Raw genomic sequence first — 27,472 nt, forward strand, 5'->3', positions numbered from 1 at the left:
GTAAGTACGCAGATGAAAGATTTTTTTTAATGAACGATCAGGGAGGTATCAATTGAAGACGACCAATCAGATGTCCCAGATTTGAAGAATGACGATGAAGAAAACAATATTGAAGACGGCGACCATATTTCCTTCACCAAAGAATCAGCAGATGAAGATGATATATTGCCACAAGCAGTTCATGTGTAACCACTCTGGAGTACTACTGCATGGATAAAATATCTTCTACGGAAGGACAATGTCACAAAGTGGTATGCACGTGCTATACGACTGAATATAAGATGAAGTTAGAATATTTTTACCCATTTCCCAGGAGTCAAAGTACATGTACAGGGAGCAAAACACTGGTGGAAATTTTGAGTTGTTTTTTTAGTACCAACATGTTGTAGATAATCATTGAATATACAGGTCAATGGATTGAAACACACAGGCACACTTATAGTAAAGAAAAGAATGCCAAAATTACTAACATAGCAAAAACTAATTACTTGCTTGGTTTCCTATATCTTTCAGGAGTGCTGATATTATCCCATCAAAATTCTTTTCAGCAACAATGCCTTGCATTAGATTCTTATTAAGAGCTCTTTGTTTCGATAAAGAAAAGTAAAAGAAGAGTTGACAGACATGAAAGAAGAAAGGTTGATAAGTTTCCGTCTCCCGAAATATTTTCATGAAGCCACCTCCATTTTTCACCTCTTGCCACCCTATTGCCGATGAGGACTAAATTTGGACTTCAACGCTATCGGGATGTGTACTCAGCGACATCGAGAACTATGAATTTGACACAATTATCAGCCATTTTTGATTATTTTTACATGCCAATCCCTTCACACCGTACTAGGGTTCCTAATAGGGCTTGACCGTAGGCTTAAGTTATTGAGAATTTCTGGGGTGCTAATGAGGTTGAACTTAAACTTAAATGACATCTTGGAGTATCGCTGTTTATCTGTGCGACCCAGAAACATGTGGATTAAACAGTAACATCTGCCATTTTTAGTAATTTTATATAACTCATCCTCCCCTCCTCCTTGGAGCACTAGAGGGTTCTTACACCAAGTGGGAGCTGACCTTGAACTTAAAGAGTACCAAAACTGTCACCAATCAATTCAGAAGGACGAAAATAATGGATTCGATTCTAATGTCTGCCAGTTTTAATAATTTTTACATGTCTCCATTCGCCCTTCAGGAACACTAATGGTGGGTGAAATTGGATTTAAACGACATGGAAAGTGTTACTGTTCATCACAGCGTCCCAGAAAATTACATATTCTACACTAATAAGGATGTTTTTATATGTCACGTCTCGTAGTCCCCCTAGGTGTGCTAAGAGTTTCGCTTGGCTGAGCTTGGACTTAAATGGCATCGGAACTGCCACCAATTAGGTCATGAACCCCGAAAACAATGGATTTGACATTAATATAGGTCGTTTTCGATCATATTATATGTCTTCCTCTCCCACTCTCCCCAAGATCCACTAGGGGATCTTACCCAAACAGTACATTTTTACGGACTGTGAGTAAAACATATATAAACTGTTTTTCAGGGAAATACAAGAATACTGAAAGTGAGAAACATCTGGAAATTGGCCTGAATATTAATGGACACAAGCATCTTGATGCTCAAATTGGACTAAAACAGCGTGATTCCAAATACGGATCCATATATCAACCAAGGATGTACCTAGCAATCAATAATGAGAAACTTGCTGATCTCGGAGGTAATGTACAGTATAAATTTCACATTTGCTTAGCAAAAGTTATAAACATACGTCAAAAAGAAAATATTATAAGCAACTTAGCTTATAATCTTAGAATCATATTTATTAATAGTAGTCACTAAGCTACCATTGTTTACTTTTTTAATTTTGGAAAGGCGCATTTCGAACGTGCCTTGGTATAATATTTCTATGGATGCTACCAAATAAACTTCGAACTATTGTCAGGTCTTTATTTGATATCATAAATCTCAGTGGTAGTTTAACCTCAGAGTTTATAACGTTTCTTTATCTTGAGACATTCAAATACTCGTCTGCAGAACCTGTAAGCTCTTAATCAGTACCTTAAGGATAATTAAGTTATAAATTCGAAGTTTTGGGAAGGGATATGTGAAATTGGTAAAGCTAGAAAATCTAAAAATAAAATACTGCATGCGAATATGCTGAAGAATGACCACAATGACGCTACTCCTGAATATTTATTACAATTCAACGATGTTTCCTGAAATTAGAAGTTTGTGATATATCCTTTCGTCTTGACGGTTCTGTTGAACTAGAATTAAACCAAATAATATCTACCCTACTAAAAGTATGAAAAACCTTTCTGGGCTCTTCACGAAATTTACGTTATTCAGAATGCAACCTGATTCTCCTATATTGAAAATGTGAACTTAAGATTTGGTATTGTTGGAACGAAAATAAAGGTCATAAATATTAATGTTTGGAATACTATTTCAGCTAACGTAGAACGATATTATGTTCCATGTTTAACAGTTTAGAATGTTGGCTTTGTCATCTCGCTTACATTGAATGAAAAAAGAACGATTCTATATGTTACTCGTAAATTGAGTACCAAAACTAAACTATCGAGGTCACTGCTATCTCTAATATTAAAAAGAAAACATTAATTTTAAAGAAATCTTAATCTGGTATTATTGTAATACGGTAATTCGAATGGATACGCAATTTCGCTTCTGACTGTAACGAAATTCATTTTCGGTGGATTACACTGATCTGTAAGAAAGTAACTAGGATTGATTTGTTTTATACGAATGGTATTGACTATGTTAAACTGGCTTTATGGATCCCGTAAGTTGTAATAGTTCCTATGAGTAAATGCATCCTTCTAAAATTATAGAATTGCAACCCAACAACACAAACAACAAAGAAAATGTGTGCATTTCACCTCTTCTGAAATGTAAAGACACTACTGGCGTTCTATTACGAGCCGCCTACTTTTCTTTCGTTTATACTGTATCTACTATAGCAGTTGTCTCGACCGAGTTTTGATGTGCTAGTGTTTTGTGACCACATTGACATACAAGGGTAAGTCATGTCTTACAATCTGCTTGCATACAACATACCTGTATTCATTACAATACATTGAAAGAAAGTTAACACTCAAAATTTCACCTCAGTTGCTGGACTGTCTACAATACATTCCTACCGATTCCACGATCCCATGTCCCCAGCCCCCGCCAAGTGAACTTTGTGTGCGGTGAGTGACAAACACCGAGTGCTTGAGTTTTCTCGGGGTTCTCCCGTTTCCTCCCACTTTCGTCATTCCACCATTTCATTTATTATTCATCATCACCATCTCCTTTAGCCTAACCGGCATAACCGTGGGACGTAGAACTCAAAGATTTCATTTCATTTTCGATTCCAGGTCATTATCACTTCTTGCTCTTATAAGAAAACAAGTCAGTCACTGCTGTTTCCACCTCACGTTAGATGCTAAAATATGATTTCCGGAAGTCCGTCATGGATCTTGATAGGTAGTAGTCCAAAGAGACAAGATGAGATTTATCTGCCAGGTATGGCGTCAGTTTGATGGCGATGCATTTTTGTTCCATTTATTGAGCCGGGATTGGTTTTGCTTACTTGTCGCACGAGAACGCACTTTCGGTTCGCCTATTTTGAATAGATAAGTGTAGTGCTGCATGCATTCGCTCCAATTGGTTGCAATAAAGGTCGACATTGAAATGCGATCTTTAGGAGCGAACTTGAAGTTAATTACCTCTCATATTTCCACCATACACAAAGCATTACTTTAGACACGAAACGGTCCTACTTGACGACCGGCTCAGGAAATTGACACTTGCTCAATCACTGCCCTTGCACATGCAAGTTAAAGAACAATTTCAGTTTTCGTCGCATGTGTAAATCAGCTTCAGGAAACGCACATCACGTGGATTTTGTAACAGTTGCTGGCACACATCCATTGTCCTCTGAGCCTAAGCTTACATCAACTCATCTAGTACAGAAACCAGCAGGAGTATCTCCCCTCTCCCCTGAGTGCTCTAATTCCATTCCTTGGTGTTCAGCACATTTGCTATTTGTAAAAACATCTGAAAGAATGCAACCCAATTTACACGAAACTTTTCAAGGAACTGCCTGCAGTTGGTAGCAAAGACTCAGGTGTTTATGTAGATAAAATTGTAGTGCAGGTGACGAACGAAACATTTCTCCATTCTAAGATGAATTTCTATGGTTCGGAGCGTGTTGTCCAATGAACACCAGATATTAATCTTAATATTGCTGTGTAATTTCAGAGAAATAAAAGCACTGACCACTCATGAATCAGAAAATGCTTGAACGTAGATGAAAATATCAAATCTAGAACATCTGCAGCAAATAAGTTTGTAAATAGCTGCCTCCATTAACATTAATTGTAACTGAGGCTTTACGTCCATATAGCTTTGTTGCTGAACGAGACTCCAAACCTCAAACACATCACTACGGTTTCACACGTTTTTATTTATTAGGTGTTAAATTACTTAAAAATCTCGAATGGGAGTCTAAGGAAAAAAAATGTCAAACACGTAGCATCTGTTAACTTTATTGATAATTTTGCAGTATAGTTCTGTCGTTAGCTTCTTATTATTTCGCTGTTTCTTATTATCTCAGTTGTTTTTCAAGTCCACTCCAGGATGTAGGCCTTTGGGAAACACTGGTTTAAAGTTTAAATAGATGTAAAATTGGCCCAAGCGTATTAATTCTAAGGAAAAACAAAGTTAACTTTATATTGTCTGGAACTATCTCGTAGTTATATCGTTAGCTTAGGTGCTTTTGGTCCAGGAGATTCGGATTTTATTCCCGGCATAATCTCAAGTGTTTCGGATTCTGCGTGAAGCAGTTGGTCCACGTCTCATTATAACCTTGGTCAAGAAAGGGACGCTGAACTCCAAAGCAATGCAATGCAATTTGCATTGTCTGCTTCAGTTGCTATTTTTTGTGGACATGAACAATGATAACTAATAGTGGACATGTAGCTCGAGTTGGTGGGAATTTCTGGTGGAATTGAATCTAGCGTGCCGTATCTATAAGGACATTACAATGTTATTTGCCGCAAAATACTTCTATGCTACTTAGACTAAATGTGGTTGCATATGAAGACGAACTGGAGGTTGTAATGCAAAATTAATTTGAAAAACATTTTGGAAGACAATTTTGGAGATGGTAAAAGTAACAAGGCCAAATCGTTTTTAAGCATCATCAAGTGACTGGAATCGAAGTTCTGAATGTAAATTTGAAACTAAAAGAACGTGTTTCATTAAAAAGTGCACGATTTCTGGTAAAGCGAGTGTATTCATTGTGAGCGGGAACAACTACTTAAATGTGTGATTTAATAAATATGTTAAAATTGTCGACGGTAATAACATTCTTGTGAAGTGCGTTAAAAAAACTTCTATTTGGAGAAGACTTATTTAAGGATAATGTATTTATACCGCGTAAAAATGACTATAAGTCAAGAATTATAGTGCAATGTATTTAACAATTAATGATATTGATTATCCCCCAGTCTCTTTTGTTTTACACACACATAACACAAAAACAGAGAAACGGAATCAAGAACCATAGTAGCAGTTTGAACTTGAAACTTTGTGATGTCATCAGTACGTGAATAAGTTATCATTCAGTTTGGCCAATAAGAATGCTACTTCAGCCATGTATTGAATGAAACTCCTGGGATCGGCGGAGATGCTGCCAGGTAGGACCAATTGCCTCCAGAGAAATCGGTACCTTCAGAGAGACTGAAGACTAAAGGAAAGTTATACGAGTAATAACAGAGCAGTTTGGGGTCTCTAGGAACGATTGAAAGATTGAGTCTCGTTGCGTAGTGGTTAGCGTCAACGCAACTCAATTTTTTTGTTTTACAGTATTTTGCAATTGAAATAATCGGCAAAGTGGTATAATTACTTGTTTCATTACTTGCGTTACGTTGCAAAGACTCTTACAGACTGAGCCTCCTTCGTTGGCTAATCACCTACTTCAGCCTTCTTTATTGCTCGAACAACTACAGAAAAGTGAGTGAAAGATTGTGAAAGTAATTCTCAAGCAAAATCGGAAATATTTTTTTTCGAGTGTAGCAAATAGCATCAGAAGACACCATTGAATTTGAACTTTGTATTTTGAAGTCGTCGTTTTGTTTAAGTGTAGAAACAACTCAATAAATTATTCTAAAGGGGTACAGCAAAAGAGGTTTTACGCTGGACGGATGAAGGCCGAAATAATTTACAAAAGAAAACATATGCAAAATAAGAGACTATTTTAAATATTAGGCAAATGAAACTAATTAAATAAACAAATGTGGTAAAGCAAAAATGTTTGCTAGAGCAAAATGATAAATTGATTATTTGGACAGAATGAATTTACTATGATTTTGGTGAAGTGAACTGAGACTCTAAGTTTCAGACACTACGTGGTTTTAACTTCAGTTTTTTTTCTGAAATGATATCACTTACACACAACCGACACGCATGTCAGTTGCTATTATGTCGTGATGGTTTACTGCAGCTCCAGACAGCGGTAAATAAAATATGTTACTGAAAATTTTATTACGTACCTTAGATGATCTTTTGGTGAAGAACGTGAAACTATATCCATAGGAATATATAAATTTTAATTTCCACACACACAAAAAAGTAATGGTACACTTTCGCTTTACAAACGAGAAAAAAATATTTTTTTTTAGAATTTCTACTCTTTTAGGCCTTTTTAACTTCTGTTAATGTTTGTGCATTTTTTTTTAAAAAATTCACCAATGTGATTTTTGGTCCTTAGCCGGTTTTTGAGCGTTCCAAGGGTTATTCGATGTTTTGTTGATCCCACGGAGGTTTCGTCCTTTTTGTTCGACGACACGACTGCCTGGTATGTTGAAGACAGTTGTTTCGAAAATTTCGAATACAACACTGCTATTTAGTCGTCTTGCTGCGGGTAGGAAGTCCTTCTGGCAGCAAGAGGCTGTGGATTGGGAATATGTTTGTGATTTTAAATTTTATTTATTTCTTGCGTATATTTCCCTCATTTGTGATATTTTTAGAGATAGCGAGATTTCCTCACTAAGGCGATCCAACCAGAGTTTAGTTGACTATATTTTGACTAGTTAATTTTTATCCCCCTTATAATTAAAAGTAACATGACACTTGTTTCGATAACGAAACGGAACACTGATGTAAATGTATGAGGTGTTGATCACCTAAGCGCAATGTTCTGTGGTCATCTTGTTTTCGAAGTCGTTTTGCATTGATTAGAGAGGAATATGTTATGTTTCACTAAATCCTATATGATTACGTAGTGTGGACTAGTCTTGCCTTGTAGTCCAGCAATACTGACTTTACTTGTGAAACTAAACGAAGTTAATTTATTTTGTTGTATTTCTTATATACACACAGTTCGTATTGACTGTTTTACAGGCACAACGCACTTTATAGTTCGCTTAACCGCAGCTCGATGGGTACAGTTTCAAGACTAAAGACCGAATTATCTCTTTTTTCTCAGTTTTTGTTTTAAAAACGACCCTTGTTGCTAGGAATTATCAGGCTCGCTTTAAAGCTAGCTGAAGTTTTATGACGGGGAAGTTGAGGTAAGGGGGCACAATTACAACACTCCACTCGTTTTTCAGGGTGATCAAACTTATATGTGTGATTTGATTTAAATTCTACCAATTTTACTGTTTTCTCACAAATTTAAGCTTTGGAACGATATATAATATGATGTACAACTGTCTATTTAAGACACTGAAATTTACATAAAACACTACACATACCTCTTAAATTTCGGCTACCAGTACATTACTTCCTTGTCCTATCAAGTACTGCCTTCTGGTGTGAGTATATCAAAGGTTCTTTTTTTGCCTTCCATGAATGTTTGTCTTTCTTTTGATAGTTTTGCTGTTTAATAGTAAACTAAGCAGCATATTACTTAAAACACAAAACTATAATCAACTATATGCATACTTACACACATGATAATGAGCGCAAGCACTGTCATTATATATTTTAATAAATTTTAGTAAATTTTTGATATGTTGTGTGTTTTTCACTCAAGACAACCTTCGCTAGGGGCGGCCATATCTTCGCTGTTACTTCTTGCACGCTTACTCCCCAAGGAGACTGCTGGAGATAGTGCCACTAATTGAAACAAGACTTTTTCATTTGGAATATAAATATGCTATAAGATAAGGCCTAACGTAAGCTACATATTACGATTACGACTAATTCAAGATAATTTATACATATATAAGAATTTTTTTGTGGGAGCTTATTTTCAAAACAGGGGTGAATGCATCTGCGAGTACTAGTTACCTATATCATGTTTCTACACGAAGCATCTGCGTTGTTTAAAATTAGAGGGTTGTTTATTTGACGGTTTAAATTGTTGCTAAAGGACGCTATCCCCTTTTTACATGTGAAAACTGGTTATTTCCCTCAGACGTCGCACTTCATTGTTTTCTGTGTTTTCGCATGTAGCTCTGAACTTTTAAAGTACATTTTTAATTATAGCTATATGCGACACGAAGGCTCCTTCTAACATTGTGTCCTCCTATTGTGATATTATCAACTATAATCCTTTGTTACCTCTGTACACAGGATGCAGAAAAAAAAACCCATAAGTTCCTCATTATGGATAGCAACGCTGCTCCATATACTCCACTACAAGATTACAGCTATCATACGAAACAAAGACTCTGTGTTTAAAATTTTTTTCTTTCTGTCTCTTTAAACAAAGCTCCTACGCTGTGCGTTTCCGGGTGAATCTGATGTTTCATACGAATCAATATAATAATTAATGAGCAAAGTAACACTCCATTATTCCATCCATATTGCAGCTATCACATATGATTAATCAAGCAATAAAACATGTAAGTCCGTCCCCAATTTCAAAACATATAAAAAAACAAAATTACACATACATAATACCACCTATATATAGAATTATGCTTCAACAACTACCACTTTATTAAACATATATAATATAATTAAAATATCGATATGCAAATTTATATATATATATATATATATATATATATATATATATATATATATATATATATATATGTCGTATGCATCATACAAGATCACCCTTTTAAATAATATGCAACATTATTTGAATATACATTGCATGTTGTAATATTTTACATTTGTATTAAATATCAAACACAAATAATAACACTAATAAATAAGAAACCATACACAAACAAGATATCTATACAAATACAAACAACAATAGCTACTTGTTGACCTCTTACTATACCCTCTTCTACCTGCAGTGAGGTACGGAGGAGAGAATGGTTGCTCCTCTTCTCTGTGTGTTCCTTTTTTCTCATTTATTCAGCAACCGCGGCGTCCTGCTATGCTGAGGTGTCTTGCTCGTGGTATTTTGCTAAATGAAAACCATTCCGTTTCATTTTAAATTCTCTTGTAACGGGATCTCCTAAAGAGTACACGCTTTTGTCAGTCTTTGACAAGATACAGTAAGGACCTGCATAAAACTAGTAGCTTCTTTGTAATTCCCGAAAAAGTATCAGATCTTGGAAATGTACGCACCAGTACTAAATCATACCCTTCGTACTGCACTGTTCGGTGACGTTTATCGAAGTTTTTTTTCTTTTCTGTGTACTTTTCATTTGATTCTTTGCCGACATCTCCGAGTAATATTATATGCTCTAGTGCCTTTCCACTTTTGAAATGTCAAATAGTTTTGCATTTTTTTTAGACATTGACTGTCCGAAGTCCACTTCATATGGGCTAAGATTAGTTGACAGATGCTTTGATGAGTTTAAACATTTTTCTATTTTGTTTAGACATTTTGGTTATTTATGCTGCTTGTCGTGGTACAACTTTCGTAACATTCTTACTGTTGATTTTACCCCTACTTCCGTCATACTTTCTTGCGGATAATATGGTGTACTATAGATGGGTTTTATCCTAGCTTTTTAAATTTTTCTTCCACCTGGCACTTTTAAACTGTGATCCATTATATGTCTGGATAAGCTTTACTGACGGACAAAGATTGAGAAAATTTTAGTTTTCTTAACGCAGAAGTTGTGGGGGCCTTTCTACATGGAAAGAGACCAATTAATTTTGAAAAAGCAGCCACACATACAAGTATGTAATTCACGTTATCAATTCCTACCGGCAGAAACCCTAACCAGTTTAAGCAAACCATGTAACTATATCTATTTACAACTACGCGATTCAGTGGTCCTGCCTGGTAAATGTGTGGGGGTAACGCTTTGTGAAACAATCAACTCGATGCAGAAAATTTGCTTATTGCAATCCTCATCTTTGGCCAGACGAAATATTCCGATAGCATTGGCACGAGTTTACTCGCAGAGAGATGACCACGCTCATGGTAATACTCGAGCAGTGGCTGCATAAGCACTTCCGGTATGCATATGCGTAGTCCATCACAATCACGTTTGCATAACTTTCCATTGGAAAGTACTTACTGGTAGTTGCTACTTTTTACTTTCTCTGAACTATCTTTGTTTACTAATTTTCTCTTTATTTCCCCATACACTGGATCTGACGATTCCATCTCTGGCAAGATGGCAATCAGTTTTCTCAATTTATCGGGAATCTCAGTATGGTCATTAACGACTCGTTTAACACTAAGTTTTTCTTTTCGTCAAATTCCTTTCCAGTATTGGGTGGATACCGTGACAAGTAATCCCTTAGATTGTATTTTGACATCACAGATGCTCAAAGCGAGCACCCATCTCAGTAGCCTTTGTAAAGTAAGACGGCATAGTAACAGAAATCGCAGCAATTGATAATCCAAACGAAATTTTAAAAAGTTATTAACCAAATAACGTTTGAATTTGTTCACGCCATCTAGCACCGCTGCTAATTCCTTCTCGGTAATTCTGTAATGGTGTTCTGCTGAATTAAATAGTTTCGACGTCATACCAATAATCCTAATGTTGCCGTCTTCGTCTATCTGATATAAATGAGATCAACAGTTTACGTCAGACGCTTCACATTTTAAAATCAATTGTTTCTGTAAGTGGCTTCTTAAGTACAACCTTTTCTTAAAAAGCACACGAATGCAGTTGTATGATCCTTCGTGAGATGGATGCCATTGAAATTTCACCCCCTTTTTCAACAGCTGGAAGAGCGGAATGAGTATTTTTTAATACTGCGGACTGAAGATTCTATAAAACTGACAATATCCTATGAAACTACGCAGCTCCTAATGTTCCTAAGTTTCCTGGAAGTCATAACGTTTTTCATCTTCTGCGGGCATTTCACAATGCCTTTGGGAGATACCTCATATCTTAATATGCTAATATGCTGTATTCCAAACTCACACTTTTTCAATTTGAGTGTTAAGCCTCCTGGGTGCAATTTTCCTAAAACTACGTCAAGATGACGTATGTGCTCATGAAACGTGTGACTATCTATCGCGATATTATCGACATAGTGGCTGCAAAACTATCTACACTCATCTCCTGGGATTGAGTCAATTGCTCTTATGCAAAATGCAAGACTCTGCTTTGTTCCAAACGCGACTTCACAAAAAACATACGTAATGCCTTCGTGGAGAAAAATATTTTTTTTTTATTATTTTCATGCAGCTTAATTTGTAAGAAGTTTTCTACGATATCGATAGAAGTATAGTAACGTATATCGCACAGATCTTGCAGCGTACTTAGTGCTGGGATCGGCTGGTCCATCTCCTTCCTCGTAATTTCTCTCTCATTTTTTCGCGTTGAAACGTATTCTGACCTTTCCGTCTTTTCTCGGGACCATGACTAGTGGACTTGTGTAGGAGGTTGGGGATAATTTTACTATCCCCAAGCTAACCAAGTGTTAATGGTGTTGGTCACATGACCTTTATGCTTTATAGCATATAGGTACACTTTTGCTTTTAAGGGTCTGTTATTTATGACCTCGATGGTGTGCTCATAATTTTTAATACACTCGGGCTTTTTATCAAATATTTCTCTATATTTGTTTAAGACTTTAAATAGCTGTTGTATTTCATCCCTACTCAAATTGGTGTACTTTTCAACATGATCTCAAATTTCACCTGGTGTAGGCTGGGTTCGAGCCTTTTCCCATTCTTGAGGCGAGTATACAACATTCGAGACTTTAGCTGTGGTTGGAAATTTCCCATTAACCAAAGTGTTGCGCAGTTTAGTCTGCTTTTCTTCACATTATTCTTCTGTATTCAACAATCTCAGCTGAACATTCGTGTGGGGTCCTCTATCCGACACGCACATACTACTTGTTTGGGAATTTCAATATTTATTTGAAATGTTTTGCCTCTAACTTCCAGGATAATTTTCTTATAATCAGATCATTTTCTTCGATCTCTATGTTCCGAAAAGCATTTTCTTCGATCTCTATCTTATAGAGATTGTTTAACTGCAACACGTCCTGGTTAAGGACGGCCCTACTCTCTACAAAGAACTGCGATGCTATAACTAGATCTCTATTAAACCCTTTCACGATGTTTCCAACAGTATAAAATGATTTTCCCTAAAACTTCCATCTCTAGCATCGCCTGTCCGAGAATCGAAGCGGCAGATCTACCAAATGCTGAAGTAACTCTAATGTTAGTGGAATTTTAAAAAGCCGGTGGGAGCTCACGAAGCTTTAGTTGTTCCCACAACTCCAAACTCAACGCACTGACGATCGCTCCGCTGTCAAGTAATGCCAAAATTGTGTTACCAAACAAAACTATCTCCACTTCCGTTGAGTTAATGACATCATTAATGGGCATCTTATCTGTGCTAGTTTCTCATAGATCTCGAAAAATCGAGTTCGTCTCGTCAAATTTTTCTTTATCTAATTTAATTTCTTTTCTATTTGTCGAAAGTACATATTTCTTTTTCTGATGAACGACGGTGCTTTCTCCACAAGAAAATGCTGTTTCTCAATAATTTCTCTACATTCATTACAGCTAAGTATTTCTCTATTTTGCCAATTTCTTTTAAATCTGTTTCACAATCTCAATCATGATTATCGCAATTATCGCTCTCTATATTACGTACGCTCCCTGGATTTAGATTCGCAGCAATTGACAAAATAATCAGAAAATACTCTTTCATAACGCCCCTGCAAGCATGCGGGAAATCCTCAGTTTCTCGAAGCGCTCGGTCTATTAGGTCTCGATCGGTTCTGAGAGTACTGTTTCATCATCTGACCTGCCCTATGTTCCTGTACGCTTAACTCATTTATCTACGGTGAATAATTAGTGCTCTCCCTGTTGCCACCTACATTTCTCCTTCCTCTTTGACCACGAATACTACCTCCGTTTGAGCCGCGAGACCCCGTGTTGTCTCGCGCGTGGTTGCCATCTTTCAATGTTGCCACCTCTATCATTGTTGTTATTGTTATTGCTGTTCTTATTGCCTCTCCTACCCCTCTGGTTGTAAGAAGCACGATTCACGTGCGCTCTTCTGCGAAAACAGAAGGGGTTATACGGCCTACTTTTCCGGTTAGAAGAAAGTGTCTGCCCTCCTTCTTTCTCTTTGAGCGACAACATGTTTATCCCCCTTTTAACATTAGCATTGCTATTTTTTTGACTGATACGTAGCATGAAGTTGTCCAACAATGCTGAATAATTCTTAAATCGTTCGAGGTTTCGACGAGGCAATGCACCGATAAATCCAAAATTGCAATTGTCTCGGTAACACACGTAACAGAACCTGTTGTGGCAGTGGCGGATCTAGGATGCTGTTGGTGTGTAACAGCTATAGTAAATATTCTGTATCCTTTTTACTTTCCCGTGTCTCGAAACTCGAGGTGAAGATCGATGCACGCGAGTTTGCTAGATTTTTCTTCGCCTAAGTAGGTAGCCGGGAAGTGTTCAATGAAATCCTAATAGATCCTACACTTCACTGAAGTGACCTGAAACCAAAGTCTCGACATTCCCCTGAAACATCGGGCGCTGAACGCGAGCTTTCTATCCGAAAGCACACCCGTGAGCTCAAAATAGCTCTCAAGCTCAATTAAGAAATTGTGGGCCTGAATCTCATTTTTTGTTTCGTTGAAGGTGGGCAAAGTGAGGTCACGGTGGAGGAAACCTAACGCTGACGCTAGCTGACACGGCAGTGGTACATTCTGTGACTTGAGGGACAACAGCTCTGCATTATTTCTCGTCTCGAAAACTCTGAGGCTTGTCTCGCATGACTAGGACCAGCTATAGGTGATACAGCTCTTGTACTTGAAACGGGTGCAGAAACTTTTACATACCTTGTCCTATCTCTAACTGCCTCTCTTAACGATTCGAGTTTTCGTTCGAGTTTCGAACATACGTTGTTTACACTTTCCTGAATTTCGTGAATACCTTCATGACATTCACTTCGAACCTCCTTAACCTGATGTACTTGCCTGATTTCGGATCTTACTCGAATCAACTGCTCCTTCCAAATGATTTTCAGCTTCGTAGGGTATTTTGTAGTTGACCTACTGTACCTACTACCGCATTCAGCCGGGTTACTACTTTTTCCACATTGTCTTTGACTCCTTTGACCTGTGTTGTCACTTCGGTACGGTTGTAACCTACTCTCACTACGTTGTCGCGTAAGTGACTCACTTCCTGGTCTACCTTGGCTAAATGGGATACTAGCGCTTCAGTTACATCGTTTTTTTTTACTTCTGTGGAACTGATCTCAAGTTGTCGAACTCGTTCATCGCTGATCCGAATCGAGTACCTTAGCTCTTGACAAGTCACGGTCATTCGTTCGTTCAAGTTTTCTACAGTAGTGTCGAGCCTATCATGTAGCTCCTGAATACTGTTATTGAACTCCTCCGTAACGTTAACAGCATTCTCACGCTATTCAGCCGTTAACCTTTCTAGCAATATTTGCCTTGCTCCTTTCTGTTTCCTCTCCTGCTCTCCTTATTTCAGAGAAGTTTCCTGCATTGCCTGAATCGACTTTAACTGTTTTTTCCGAAATTTTTTTTTAACATTGAGACGAGATGAGATACAGATCCATCGTGGTAACGGTGACTCTTGTTGAGAGTCCCGGAACCGATTCAGTGACGCGGTTGTTCACTAGTTCGTTCGTTGTTACGTCGCCAGTGTCCTTTTCTAACGCATTTTTTCCCGTTGCTACAGGGTCCTGGACAACAACTTCTGGTTCTACAATTGCATTCCCTTGCGTGAAATTTTCCATTTCGTTTCCTAACTCTGCTAGTTAATTATAGTTATCTTGACAAAAATCTTACATTTTTCTATGTTGGCTTCGCGTCTAAATTATCTAACCATCTAATAACTCTAATAACTCTAATTATACCTATTTTTTACTTTAACACCCTTTCAAAATCAAAATATTGGGATAAAAGCATATACACAAAGCATCAAAACAAACAAAACACATTAACACTAAAATTTTCTTGAAGGAAAGGCGAAGACAATATATTATGTAACTAAACACACGCATAGTCTTATTTCAAATGGCATAAATGTTGTGAGTGATATTGCTGGTATGTTGACAGTTCACTGAACACATTTCTAAATTAGATAAACCAGAGAAACTCTGACATTAATTTAAATTTAGAAGTAGACACAAATAAGAAGAATTTTGAAAAAAAAAGAAGTTTCTATCCTGAGTAGTTCTCTTCAACTCTAAAAATGTAGGGGTTGCCATCCAACTATATTATAGTTTATTTGGAAGCCTACCGTGAACATTTTAGGGAGCCCCCTTGGATACGAACATGTGTTATACAGAAGAGAATGCTAGCACCATGTCTACTAAGATAATCATAATGAAAATTATACTAGTTCTTAGCAAAATATTAGTTTAAAACGTGTATGTACACTGAGAACGAAAAAAAGCCTTACACCTGAAATAAGAAATACAAACAGAGAAAGAAAGAAAGAGAGAGAGAGACAGAGAGAGAGAGAGAGAGAGAGAGAGAGAGAGAGAGAGGTGTCCTCAATCCAGTGTAGGGTTAGCATTTTTTACAATATTTCACACCAAGAATAAATATGTAAAACAACCGAAAGCAATGCTTTTCTATTATATTTAAGCCAAGGATACCGGTTTGAGTATATTCTTTGCTTCTTAAGATACAGCATTAGAAAATTTTATAAGTGTTAAAACAGTTCTATTAAAAAGTGATACTTAGTGTTTGCTATAACCTATACTATGTTTAGTTCATCTTGTTGCTAACATAAGATATGTGTGTAATAGCTAATCAGTCGTCTGAGATGAAAGAAGTAATTTATAGTAGTAGTACAATACTTCAATAAACATATGTACCTTTATTATAAAATTTTGAGATTGTAGAGTAAATATTGGCTCATAAGCAACATACAGTGATAATGAGGTCTACGTGTATGGAATATTGAAAGATTCCAAATGGAAAATTTTCTTTTCAGTATAAAACGAACAGAAGTTAAGGCACTTCACATAACACTTACAGAACATACATATTTGAAAGTATAATTTATATCCGGTTAATTTCCGTATTTCCATGTGATTGTACAATTATGAACTAAAAATACGACATATTATTAGTATAATGACAACAAAATTATAACTATGGCATATGGGTAGAATTGCAACTAAACCTGGTCAAGACTAAAAAATAGTGTATAACAGTAGAATTATAACACAATCTCTTCAAAATTTAAAATACGGCATATCAAAAGTTTTATAAAACAATTACGGGAAATTATAAATAGGTCATGCGTACGATAATATAAACATTAACGATATGTATTTTTTCATTTATTTTATATTTTGCACATTACATACATATACTGATATCTATAACCGTTATAAAGATTTATATTACCTATTGTCGAGTGGTTTCAGGAAACATTTGAAAAAATGAAATGAAATCTTTGAGTTTTACGTCCCGCGGTTATGCTGGTTACGCTAAAGGGGACAGTGATGATGAGTAATGAATGAAATGGTGGAATGAATAAAGTGGGGGAAACGGGACATCCCCGAGAAAACCCACGCAACGGTGTATCTTTACCACAAAGTTCCCTCGGTGGGGGCAGGGATGGAAACCGGGAACCCAAGCACCAGAGGTGAACGCTCTACCACTGAGCCACCGCGGCCCTTAGAAAACATTTGGATATCACTGCACACAGTATATTGATTACATGTGTAAGATATTTGGAATAGAGTTTTTGTGTATGGCGGGTTATTTCTTAACAAGTGTGTTGAGTGGAAAACAGATGGCGCTGATTAAAAAAATCAAGATGGCGCTCACTATGGTATATATTGCCAACATTTTTCTGCATACTTCATATACCATCAGCGGCAAGGCATGTTATTTTTATGTAGCATAGAATACTGTTTTAGAATGGCATAACATCAACTCCAAGGGACTTTGTGTTATACAGAGAATACTTTACTATTTTACGATGACAGCATCAGCTGTAACTGATATTAGTTTGTACAGAGATCATAATATTGCGTATAGACGGGTAAAAATGTACAGCATGTAGTAAACAGATGTTTCAGAACGTAGCATGCAATATTCAAAATAAAACATGTCCGACATCCACATTATATGTATTGCATTACACTGCATAACATATATGACGACTAGTATTTAGTATATGCGTTAGTAAAACATTTTAGATGGGTTTTAATCCTTCGTATAGGATATATGTGCGGTGGACATTATAGTTATTTAGTAAATCATAATAAATGCGTTAACAGTTATATTAGGGCATTTTTTGCGTTGTATAGGATATATGAGCAGGAACAGTATACTTGGTGGGTAAAAGCCAATGTACATGTTAACAGGTGATTTTACTTTGAGCTTATGCGTTGTCCATATTAATATATAGGACATGGTACACTACATAAGAAATATATTAACTGCATTTCCATTATACATATATTAGTATACGAAGTACGGAATATCTGCACGTTGGTCGATATATGTACATTATTTTTTGCGAAAGATATATAATCTTATTTTTACATGATGTTTGTATAAAACATGCTCACAGTTTGAGAAATAGAATGGTTTACACTTACTATGTAAGAGAACGGATTATTTTACGGGTTCCACGTATAAAAGTATAGGATATAATTATAATGGATAGCAAATATATTGGCTAACAGTCAGTTTGAACGTCAAATGATTACTTTTTATACAAGCAAACATATACTAGTACTTCTAATACTTTGTATTTAAAATATAGGAAAATTGTACAATAGTAAACATATGTGTGGGCAAAATTTCAGTAAACATATTGTACTCCCATTTTGTACGACGTATATAAGATCATATTTGATATATGTGCAATGGTGAACATATGTACTGGATTACACTTAGTAAACATTAAGCTTTTTTTCTAACTGCTGTAAATGTTTTAGGGGAAGTTGTAATAAACTGTTGAACGGAGCACCGTTGTCATTATCCAATAAATACATGTAACATTTCCCCGCAAAAAGTTATTTTCAAAGTGATATTCCTTCCTTCCTTATCCTTTAAGAGTAAGACTTTCATACTTACAACTTAAAATTCTATTTACTCCAAGTAACATTTAACCCTCGAGAAGTCACACTGAAAAAGTAACGCGAGTAGTCGCGCGCGGTCAAAAGGACCGCAGGAACATAATGTGTTGCAAATATCGTTTAAAACATTTTTCTTGTATTAGAAACGTAATTTTGTATATTTTCTGATTACGAGGGAATAACATTTTTATTATTATAATAAGTTGTACAGTAATAACTATTAGAGAAATCTACAATTAGACGTGTACTTTGTTTTATTTCTCATTTGGAATAAAATGTTTTTTGTTACATATTTCTTTAGATAGATAGCTACGCACTGGTCTTATTGGAAATTCTAAACCTTATGATGATCTTTTGTTTTTGTCAACTCTGGTTCGTATAAAATTAGAAATGCGACAGTAAATTAGTGAAAAATATACTATATAAGCATAACACTAAAACAAAGCTTCACAGCGCATTTTACATTGAATTATAGCTCACACATTGCTAAGCGGTAAGCGTACACGCCTTTGGCGTGCGACTTCTGGCTTCGATTCACGGTGAGACCTCATGTGGTTCGGATCATTCGTTAAGCAGTAGGTCCACGTCTCACATAGCCTTGGTGCTGAAAAGGGCGCTAAATTGAAATCAAATCGAATTTACATTGAATTATTTTACGGTCCTGTTATTTTGAAACTTCACCTATACAGCACTACATTGAATTATTTTAGGTTATCTTCAAATTTACACTGTTCTACACTTCTTCGTCGCTTATTTCGTCCTCTCCTGCTCTGACTACATTCGGGGAATCGCTGGTTATTTCTGGGTTTAAGATCTTCAGATTCGCTCGCAGACTCTTCACTTCACATTTCGTGTTCACGCATATATATATATATTTGTTATGATCTTCCTCAGACAAAGCTTCCACGAGATCATCTCGGCTGATTTATCCAAATAGTCCATTCCTAAAATTTCCCTCCGTTGTTTTAAGCTGTTCATTTCTAATTTTCTCTTTTTTTCATACTTGGTATCAGTTTGTTAACTCTGTCGACCTCTTTTCCGTCCATTAAAATTATATTTATGTTTATAAAGTTTAAAGCATCTCCAAAACAAAGGTCACGTTCAGAGCGAAACACTGAGAAGAAAACATTACACGGTTAGTCGCGCGCGGTGGAAAGCACCGCAGAATCACTAAACAATCACTAGTAGTTAAACTAAACAACGGATAACGGAGTGATTGAGCAGGAATGTTCGGGAAGGTGAGGGGGAAGATTAGGTAGACGGAGAAGTCTGTCGGACAAACAGAATGGACACACGATCGAAAATAATTTCCCTGCGGTGCTTTTGACCGCGGCGCGACTACTCGAGGGTTAAGTATCAGTTAACTTTTCTCTACTTTAATATTTTGATGCTAATTTATATTCTGTAAAATTAAGATTCTTTTGTAGTAATTTAGTTATAACAGTACTTTGATATTATTATACATAAGTAAAATGCAATTCTCCATTTCATTATATGAAACTATGTTTATTTTATGCTTCGTTTGCGTACCAAGCTCTAAAAGCAACTTCGCTGTATGTATATTAAAATTCCTTAGAAACCAAACTTTGAGTGTAAAATTATTTAAAAGTGTTAACCTATAAATAATTCATTACATGAAACGTTTTATTGTAAAGTGCAAGTTGTAAAATGAAAAATATAATTCTTCATATATTAGTAGTATAACACAAAACTAGAGTTTTTATTATTTTCGGAACAGAGTTCCCTGGACTATGCTTAGCGTACAAAGGGAAAAAAATAATCACAGTATAGCTGTTTAGGGAGTATGCTTTGCAATTTTTATGTACTCACAACTTTTTTTAAGGAGTTACTATGAGAAACGATCGAAGAAATAAACGAACTTCCGCACGATTTTTTCTTGGTTCCAACCTTTTTAACGAGTGTTATTATAAATAACATGATAGAATACGTACGCTGTGTTTGCACAGCAATTATTTAAAAGCTCGCAACAACGTTGCTCTAAGAGTATTTTATAAATAATACGCACTTTTTGAAAATTCAGAATCGCAGATTGTTCTTGTAGGCTTGTTTCAAGAAATCCGTAAAATAATAAGTATTTGCGGCTCAATTTTTAGCAACCAACACTTTTAGTAGGATCACACAATTTAACATTTTCTTAATATAATTCCTCTGAGCTTTGTATGGAAGCTATCCAAAAAGTACAAGATATTAATAGACACGAAATAATACATAAGCTAGGTTTTCTTTGATGAAAACGAAAGAGTAAAAGATACGATTCAATAAATATTATGAGCTTTCTATGGAAGCGATCCGTAAAAAATACGAGAGGTTAAAACACACGAACTAAGTAAAGTTAACAAAGAGTTTCTATAAGAATTTTAGTATGATCACAGCATAGCTGCTCTCAAGAACTTTTCCAGGAAGGGAATTGGTAAGTATTCAGAATCACGGATTGTTCATCGAATCACGGATTGTTCATCATTACGAGAGGTTAAAAAGACACGAAAGAATACATAAGCGGAATTTTCTTTAATGAAAACCAAAGAATAAAAAGATGCAATCACACTAAAATTGCACAAAAATAATCTACGAGTTCGCAACAATGTGCCTTTAAGTGTATTATTGTAAATATTACGAAAGAGAGAAACATTTAATAAAGAAAAGAATTAAAAAAAGAAACATTTAGGAAACCAAAGAAAAATAAGTAGTACAAATAGTAGGAGAAAAATAGGTTTGCTTAATTGAATATTTTAATATTCGCAGCTTAGCTCTTCTTAAGAGCTTGGTATGCAACCAAAGTAGTTAAAATAATCACAACCGCAGATTGTTCGGAGCTTGTACAAGAAGCGAACGAACAAAAATTGAAAACAAACCAACTAATATCGTGTAAGAATTCTTGTTTCTTCTTTGCTAAATGATACTTCCTCTTATAAATTTTAATTTGTTCACACTCTTTAATGTCGGAACAATGATAACAAGGAGATTTATTATAACTAACATTAAAGAATACATAAGCGAAATTTGCACAGCAATTTCATTATACTCACCATTACTTTTAAAAACGAGTTTCCAAAGGAAACGATCTATTTACAAGTTCACAACGTTGCTGTTTATATGAGCTTCTGCAGGATGCGATTCCTAAAATAATTAGCATTTTCGGAACTCATTTCCTCGTCGTTAGTGTAACAAACGATGCGTAAGTGACAGGGAATGAGATGGTAAAAGTCAAATGCTGTTTTTATTAGCTTCTCTAAGAATTTCTCTTGTTTCGCAAATAACATTTGCTCTGAGTTGTTGATAGAAGTTTAATATACTCACAACTATGTTGTTCGCAGAGCTTCCTGTGGAAGCGAAACAATTAAAATAATTACACCCCACGAGTGTTGTTATGAGCTTTTGAAGAAGCGATTTATTTACAAGTTCACAGCGTAAAAATTTATTGGATCACAATTGAATTTAAGAACGAGTTTGTGTAACAAATGATAGAATACATAAGCAAAGCTTTTGCAAGAATCGAACCAACTAATATTGGCATGTATTTATTTAGTATATTGAAAAGTTTCTCTGTTAAGTGAATAACAATGCTGTGTTTCGTTCGAAGTGTTACAACATATTATGTAACGTTGTGTAATGTTCATGAACTTATTATGGGTTTGTTACAATGTATTATAGTTAACTCACTTTGTAATATTACTGTTACTAATTTAAAAAAAAACTATCACGAATTTTTTCAAACCATCTGAGTACGAAATTACCAACTAAATGTATCTGGTACGAGAGTACATTTTGAAAAGTGGAAATCAAATATTTTAAACTAACAAAGGTAAAAACATTTTCACGAAATAATAATAAGAGAAAATACTTTTAAATAATATTTTATTTAAAAAGACATTTTTACATAATATTTAATTTTTAAAAAATCGTCTGATACGTTATGATACTGATTCTTAAAGCTGATATGTTAAAAATGCATATATATCGTGAATAAAATTCTAATAAACTTTATAATATGAAAATATGTGCAATGTTATATTCTATTTTCATTCTTAATTTATTCAATACACACAAATGCTAATCATTTTATCATAATAAAAAATTCTGTCTGAAATTCAAATAAGCATTATACAATACAAAATATATTTACAATTTACAACATTCCTTTGTGCTTTTCATTTATTCATTCAATTGTGCATGTTCTCGAACAGAAAGAAACAAACAAACTAAAAACTACAAAATAAATGCTTTTCCAGGAATAACTCCATAATTAACCGGATATAGTTCTTGTTTAATAAAATGTTATATAATGTATAATTAAATGTCCATTCATTAATTTCAATATTACTATGCATCAATACAAATTCTTCATAGAATTCATCAAAGCTTCCTATACTCACCATAGCACGCCATGCATTATAACATAATATATCATAGTCTAATGCCATGCATTGATGTTCATGTAAAATACTGCGATTTTCAAAACAACCATAAGACAATAGTCGATGTTGTGGCTTCCATCTAGAAATACATTCTAACACACAATGTTCGTTCAGAGAAAAAGAAGTACAATCATACACGCACTGATTATTTTCTATAAACATTTTTATCTTTCTTTAAACACGGTTCCACTAAACGAGAAATATAAGTATTATGAAACGAAAAGCCTTCGTATGACAAATTAAATATATCTAAAAGCGTTTTATTTTTTTCTATAAGTACTGTTTAAGTAGTATTACGTCAAGTAAAGTTCAATCACTGTGTCACGAGTTTTCTTCGTAATTATAAATTCCCACACAGCACGTTTCACACTATTATCATACGCTAATGTGCATGAATGAAGTAATTTCGTCTGGCATTCTTAAAGAACAAGCATGGCAAAGTAGTTCCTCATTTTGCTTATAATTTTGAAAAAGTTGTTTTACGCACAACTCACTTACTTTAACTCGATTGCACGTACAGTTCACAATATCTCATTCAGGAATTTCAATATGCATATTAGGATACACTTTTTCACATCCAATTTCATCATCATATAGATAAAATCTTCTAAACGAGTCAAGATTCTCTTCCTTACGATATAATATTTTCACTTTATCTTGTTATTCTTCACAAATATCAGGATCTACAAAAATAACTTTCATCCTCTTAGCAAGTTTAATTTCTATCTCTATCGAGGAAATATACTCGGAAGCAAATGCACGTCTACTACTGAACTACTGTTCTACTTAAATATTCTTCTTTTAAATATACAAAGGATTGCGCAAGAGCAAAAACATTTAACGGATGCGCATTAGTAAAAGTTTCCTACAAAAGTTAACATTATTCACACACATTTATATTCATTCCGTGTAAAAAATCATAAGGTAAAAATATTTGTCTTTGACACTCTGAATCAGAGAGTACCAAATGAAATGTAACGCTCTCATAAAGTTTACTAAAATTATACAGAATAAGAATATAATCGTTCTTATTATGAATATTATGTGACTTGATATATATTTTTATAATCTCCTTCTGCGTATCGTCTTTTGATAAAATACTAAAAACTTCCAAAACCAGCACATGTTTACTTTTCTAGATACAACTAAGGTTAACACCCCAATTATGGACATTATTAAGATCACTTTTGACAAAATATGATGTAGATGGAAGATAATTATAGTAGTGGTATGCATAGTTTACACTTGCGCCTATTAAATCATAGTCATTATTTATAGAAAACGAGTAGAATGTACTTTTTGAGTTGTTCTTGTAACCCTATTTTTCTAATCAGTAATAGATATTTAAAAAGTGGATGCCCCAGTTATGGACAGCCAGTGATGGACATACAAGAAAAATCAGCAAATTTTGACGTCTTACCTATTGAGGTGTAATTTAATATGTAACGGTTATTTGCGCATAGGATTTTTACACTTGATAAACGCTAAAGAAAACCAGTACTTTTGTGAAAACGAATAAAACGAGTACAATGTTCATTAGAAATTGCGTATGTTTGGGAACAACTGGTGAAAATAAATACCACTTTTATTATTGAAAAAAAAAAACAATAAAGCAAACGGCTATTCTGAAATTACTGGTACTATTTTCCGATACAAACGGAAAAGAAAAGGTCTTTAAGGATTGTATTTCTTCTGCCTCTATTTTAAGTTCTAGTTTGTACGTTCCATTTTTATTTGTTTTCCTAGCTTTCTTCTCTCTCCAACTCCATAATACGTTTTATCTGCAAATTCTTCTGCTCAATTCTAAGTTTCGATTCACTATAGAGTCACTATTGTTCAGAAGCAGGCCCGAAACCAGCGACAGAGGTTTGAGTGACCCATGAATGTTAGGGGGCCAAGTAATTAAATATTATCTTACAAATATCTAAATTGTTTTTTCTGTACTAAAATAGCATTTTATATTGTGGTCTAGTGGGGAAAAGAGAAAATTTGGGGGGCCAGGACCCCTAGCCACCTCGAGTTGCGGGCCCGTTCAGATGTGACAACTCTAGAAATCCGTTCCTTCTTCTTTCCCTTGGATCACCTTGATTTGTCTTCGGGCCAAAACAGAGCGCGTTTGAAAGGAGCTGGAACATTAGTATAAAACTATACTTAATTGTGAGATGTAGTTGATTAAGTAGCAACTGCTGTTGGATCTGAGTTGTAGGATGTAGATGATGGGGAAGCAATTACTCTTGTGTTACATGATGAGAGATATGGTCCCGGAAGTCCGTCGTTCGATTCTGGTGGATGTCACTTACATTTATTTTTTTTTCTTTCTTCAAGAATATTTGAAATGTAGCCTCAAGCTTCTTTGAAGCAATTTGTAATACTTTTCTGGTTCATTAAACTAGATGCAATGGCAGAAGTCCTTTACCCTGCACATGTCTACCCCTTATTCCTTGTCCTGCCTTTTTTCCCCTTACTTGCTACTTTTCACATTTCACTTCGAGTCATATGTCAGCTATATTTTGTTTTGTCACTTTGTTGAGTCAATATTCTGAAATTGACTAACATGCCAGGTAATGCTCTTTTTACTGAGTGAAGTGATTTATATCCGCAAACATAAACATTATTTATTGTGGAAATACTTATTTTCTACGTTATCAGCTATATTGGTGAGTTCACGTTGGACGATGTCACCTCTTGTGAGGTTGATTCAGGGTAATGTTTGTGATACTGAACTTTGGAGGTTTTTGTCCTAAACCTTCTAGAACTTTCTATTTTACGTCAAGACAACGTGATTGTGGGTGTTTCCGATCATTTAAAGTTTTGCTACCTTTTATGGACAGAAGAAGAAAAGGGGTTGGGTTTTGTAAAACCAGCCTTTGAATAAAACCACGAACACCGAGTTTGTCGAGGAAGTGGGAATAAGATTTGACGGAGAAAGCATCGTTAAACGAGACGTCATGGAGCTACTTCGATACTTGAAGGTATTGTAATTAGCTGACATATTGAAAGAACTTCACATTTCAAACCATTGAAACTCTACAGACCTAACATTCTAGCTTACCTACCCAAACTCTGCTGCATCTTTTAAAATATGTATTTTGTGTATTTCATTTATTACTACAATATTAACCCTGTTAAAGCCACATCTCAAATTTAATATCTTTTGCATTACATAAAAAAATCATACAATTTAATTATTCATGTTTCCAGCTTTTCATAAAAGCTGGTGGTGGAGACAACATCCCCAATCTGTTGGGCAACGATTTTCTTACTGTATTAGGTTGCCTTCAGTGCATACCGACTCTATGTACGGTGATGCAACACTTGGTTTTGAATTGTTGGCTTCTGAGGTTTCTGAATCGATGCCCCTGTGTGAAATTGTGTCATCAACGAAGCTTTTGTACAGACCTCTGGATTTCTGGTTGTTTCTATAAATGGAGAAAAATGATGAGCAGACATTGATATTGTTTCAGAGAACAGTATCGCGTGTCATTTGCTGCGGGGTTTACGGTCTGACCAGATTCCAACTCTTTAAAAGATTCATCTAAATCTGTGTGTGTTGGATTTTGCAAAGCTGACAGAATTTCTGGGACAAGTTGAGGAACATTATTCATATGAGATACATCTTCGGTTTGCAGTAACTCGTTGAAAATTTGTGCCTTTATTTTTTTCCGAAGAGAGTAACCACGTTATGTTCATTCCATGGTCGCAAGTCCTCCAAACGACGTTTAAATGGTAATAGTTTTTCTCGTGGAATTTGAGACTCAATAACTGTTACAACTGTTCTGAAGTCGCTCGTTGAAATACCATTTATTCGACATGAGACAAACATTTATTCGTCATCATTTCCTTTGGGAGCCTCGTGCCGTTGGTAGAGCCCTTGAATGAATTCAGATTTTAATTGTTTTCGGCTTTTCGGCAAATGGGGCTGAGCATGAGGAACAAAAATGGTGTAAGATACAAAAATGGCACTATTCGTACAGGACGCATAAAAAGTTGTATAGGACCTATTCTTAAAGTACATCCCGGCATTTTTCCGTTGGGACTCAGAAATGGAAATAAATCGCTCAAATCGAAACTGTGATGTATAATTGAGTCGTTTATTTATGTCCGTTTCTGACTTCCAACGATCAAATGGCGGAATCTTATCTTACGAATAGATGCTATACAATTTCTTGCCAATATTCCACACAAATTCGTTGCCTTACATTCAGAGAATGTTGCCGAAAATCCAAACATATCATTCACATTTTGGACTCCTTATGGAGCCCTACCAACAGAACGACGTCCCATAGGAAACAACGGCAAATACATTTTTCCCCTTTGGAACTCTAAAATCACCTCGCAAGCATTGTAATAATTATTTTGAATCATCCCGTATATGCGAACTGGAACGTGTGCAAAGTGTCCATAATTTGACGAAAGTTGCTAAGCTACACCATTAATACACACCCACTGTCCATTACTGGTAAACCTCACAAGCTATCAGTTTTTGAGCCAGTTTGTTCATATAGCATTGTAGATACTTTTGCAGTTGGCATATTTATTATTGACACATTTTCAAATTCTGCCAGTGATGAACAGGGGGTGTCCAACATTGAC

General features: G+C 35.3%; 1 protein-coding gene across 2 annotated transcripts in view; it reads left to right on the forward strand.

The window, feature by feature from the left end:
• Positions 1 to 27,472, forward strand: part of Apoltp (Apolipoprotein lipid transfer particle) — a 6,186,292-nt gene that overhangs the window by 2,138,228 nt on the left and 4,020,592 nt on the right. For both annotated transcript variants that reach the window (XM_081762641.1, XM_081762640.1), the window contains exon 22: positions 1,544 to 1,717. In XM_081762641.1, coding sequence (XP_081618767.1) covers positions 1,544 to 1,717 — 174 coding nt within the window. The remainder of the gene's footprint in view (positions 1 to 1,543; positions 1,718 to 27,472) is intronic.

The sequence above is a fragment of the Thermobia domestica genome, chromosome 6 (assembly GCF_964235325.1).
Source record: "Thermobia domestica chromosome 6, izTheDome1.hap1.1, whole genome shotgun sequence".
In the NCBI taxonomy this organism is placed as follows: domain Eukaryota; kingdom Metazoa; phylum Arthropoda; class Insecta; order Zygentoma; family Lepismatidae; genus Thermobia; species Thermobia domestica.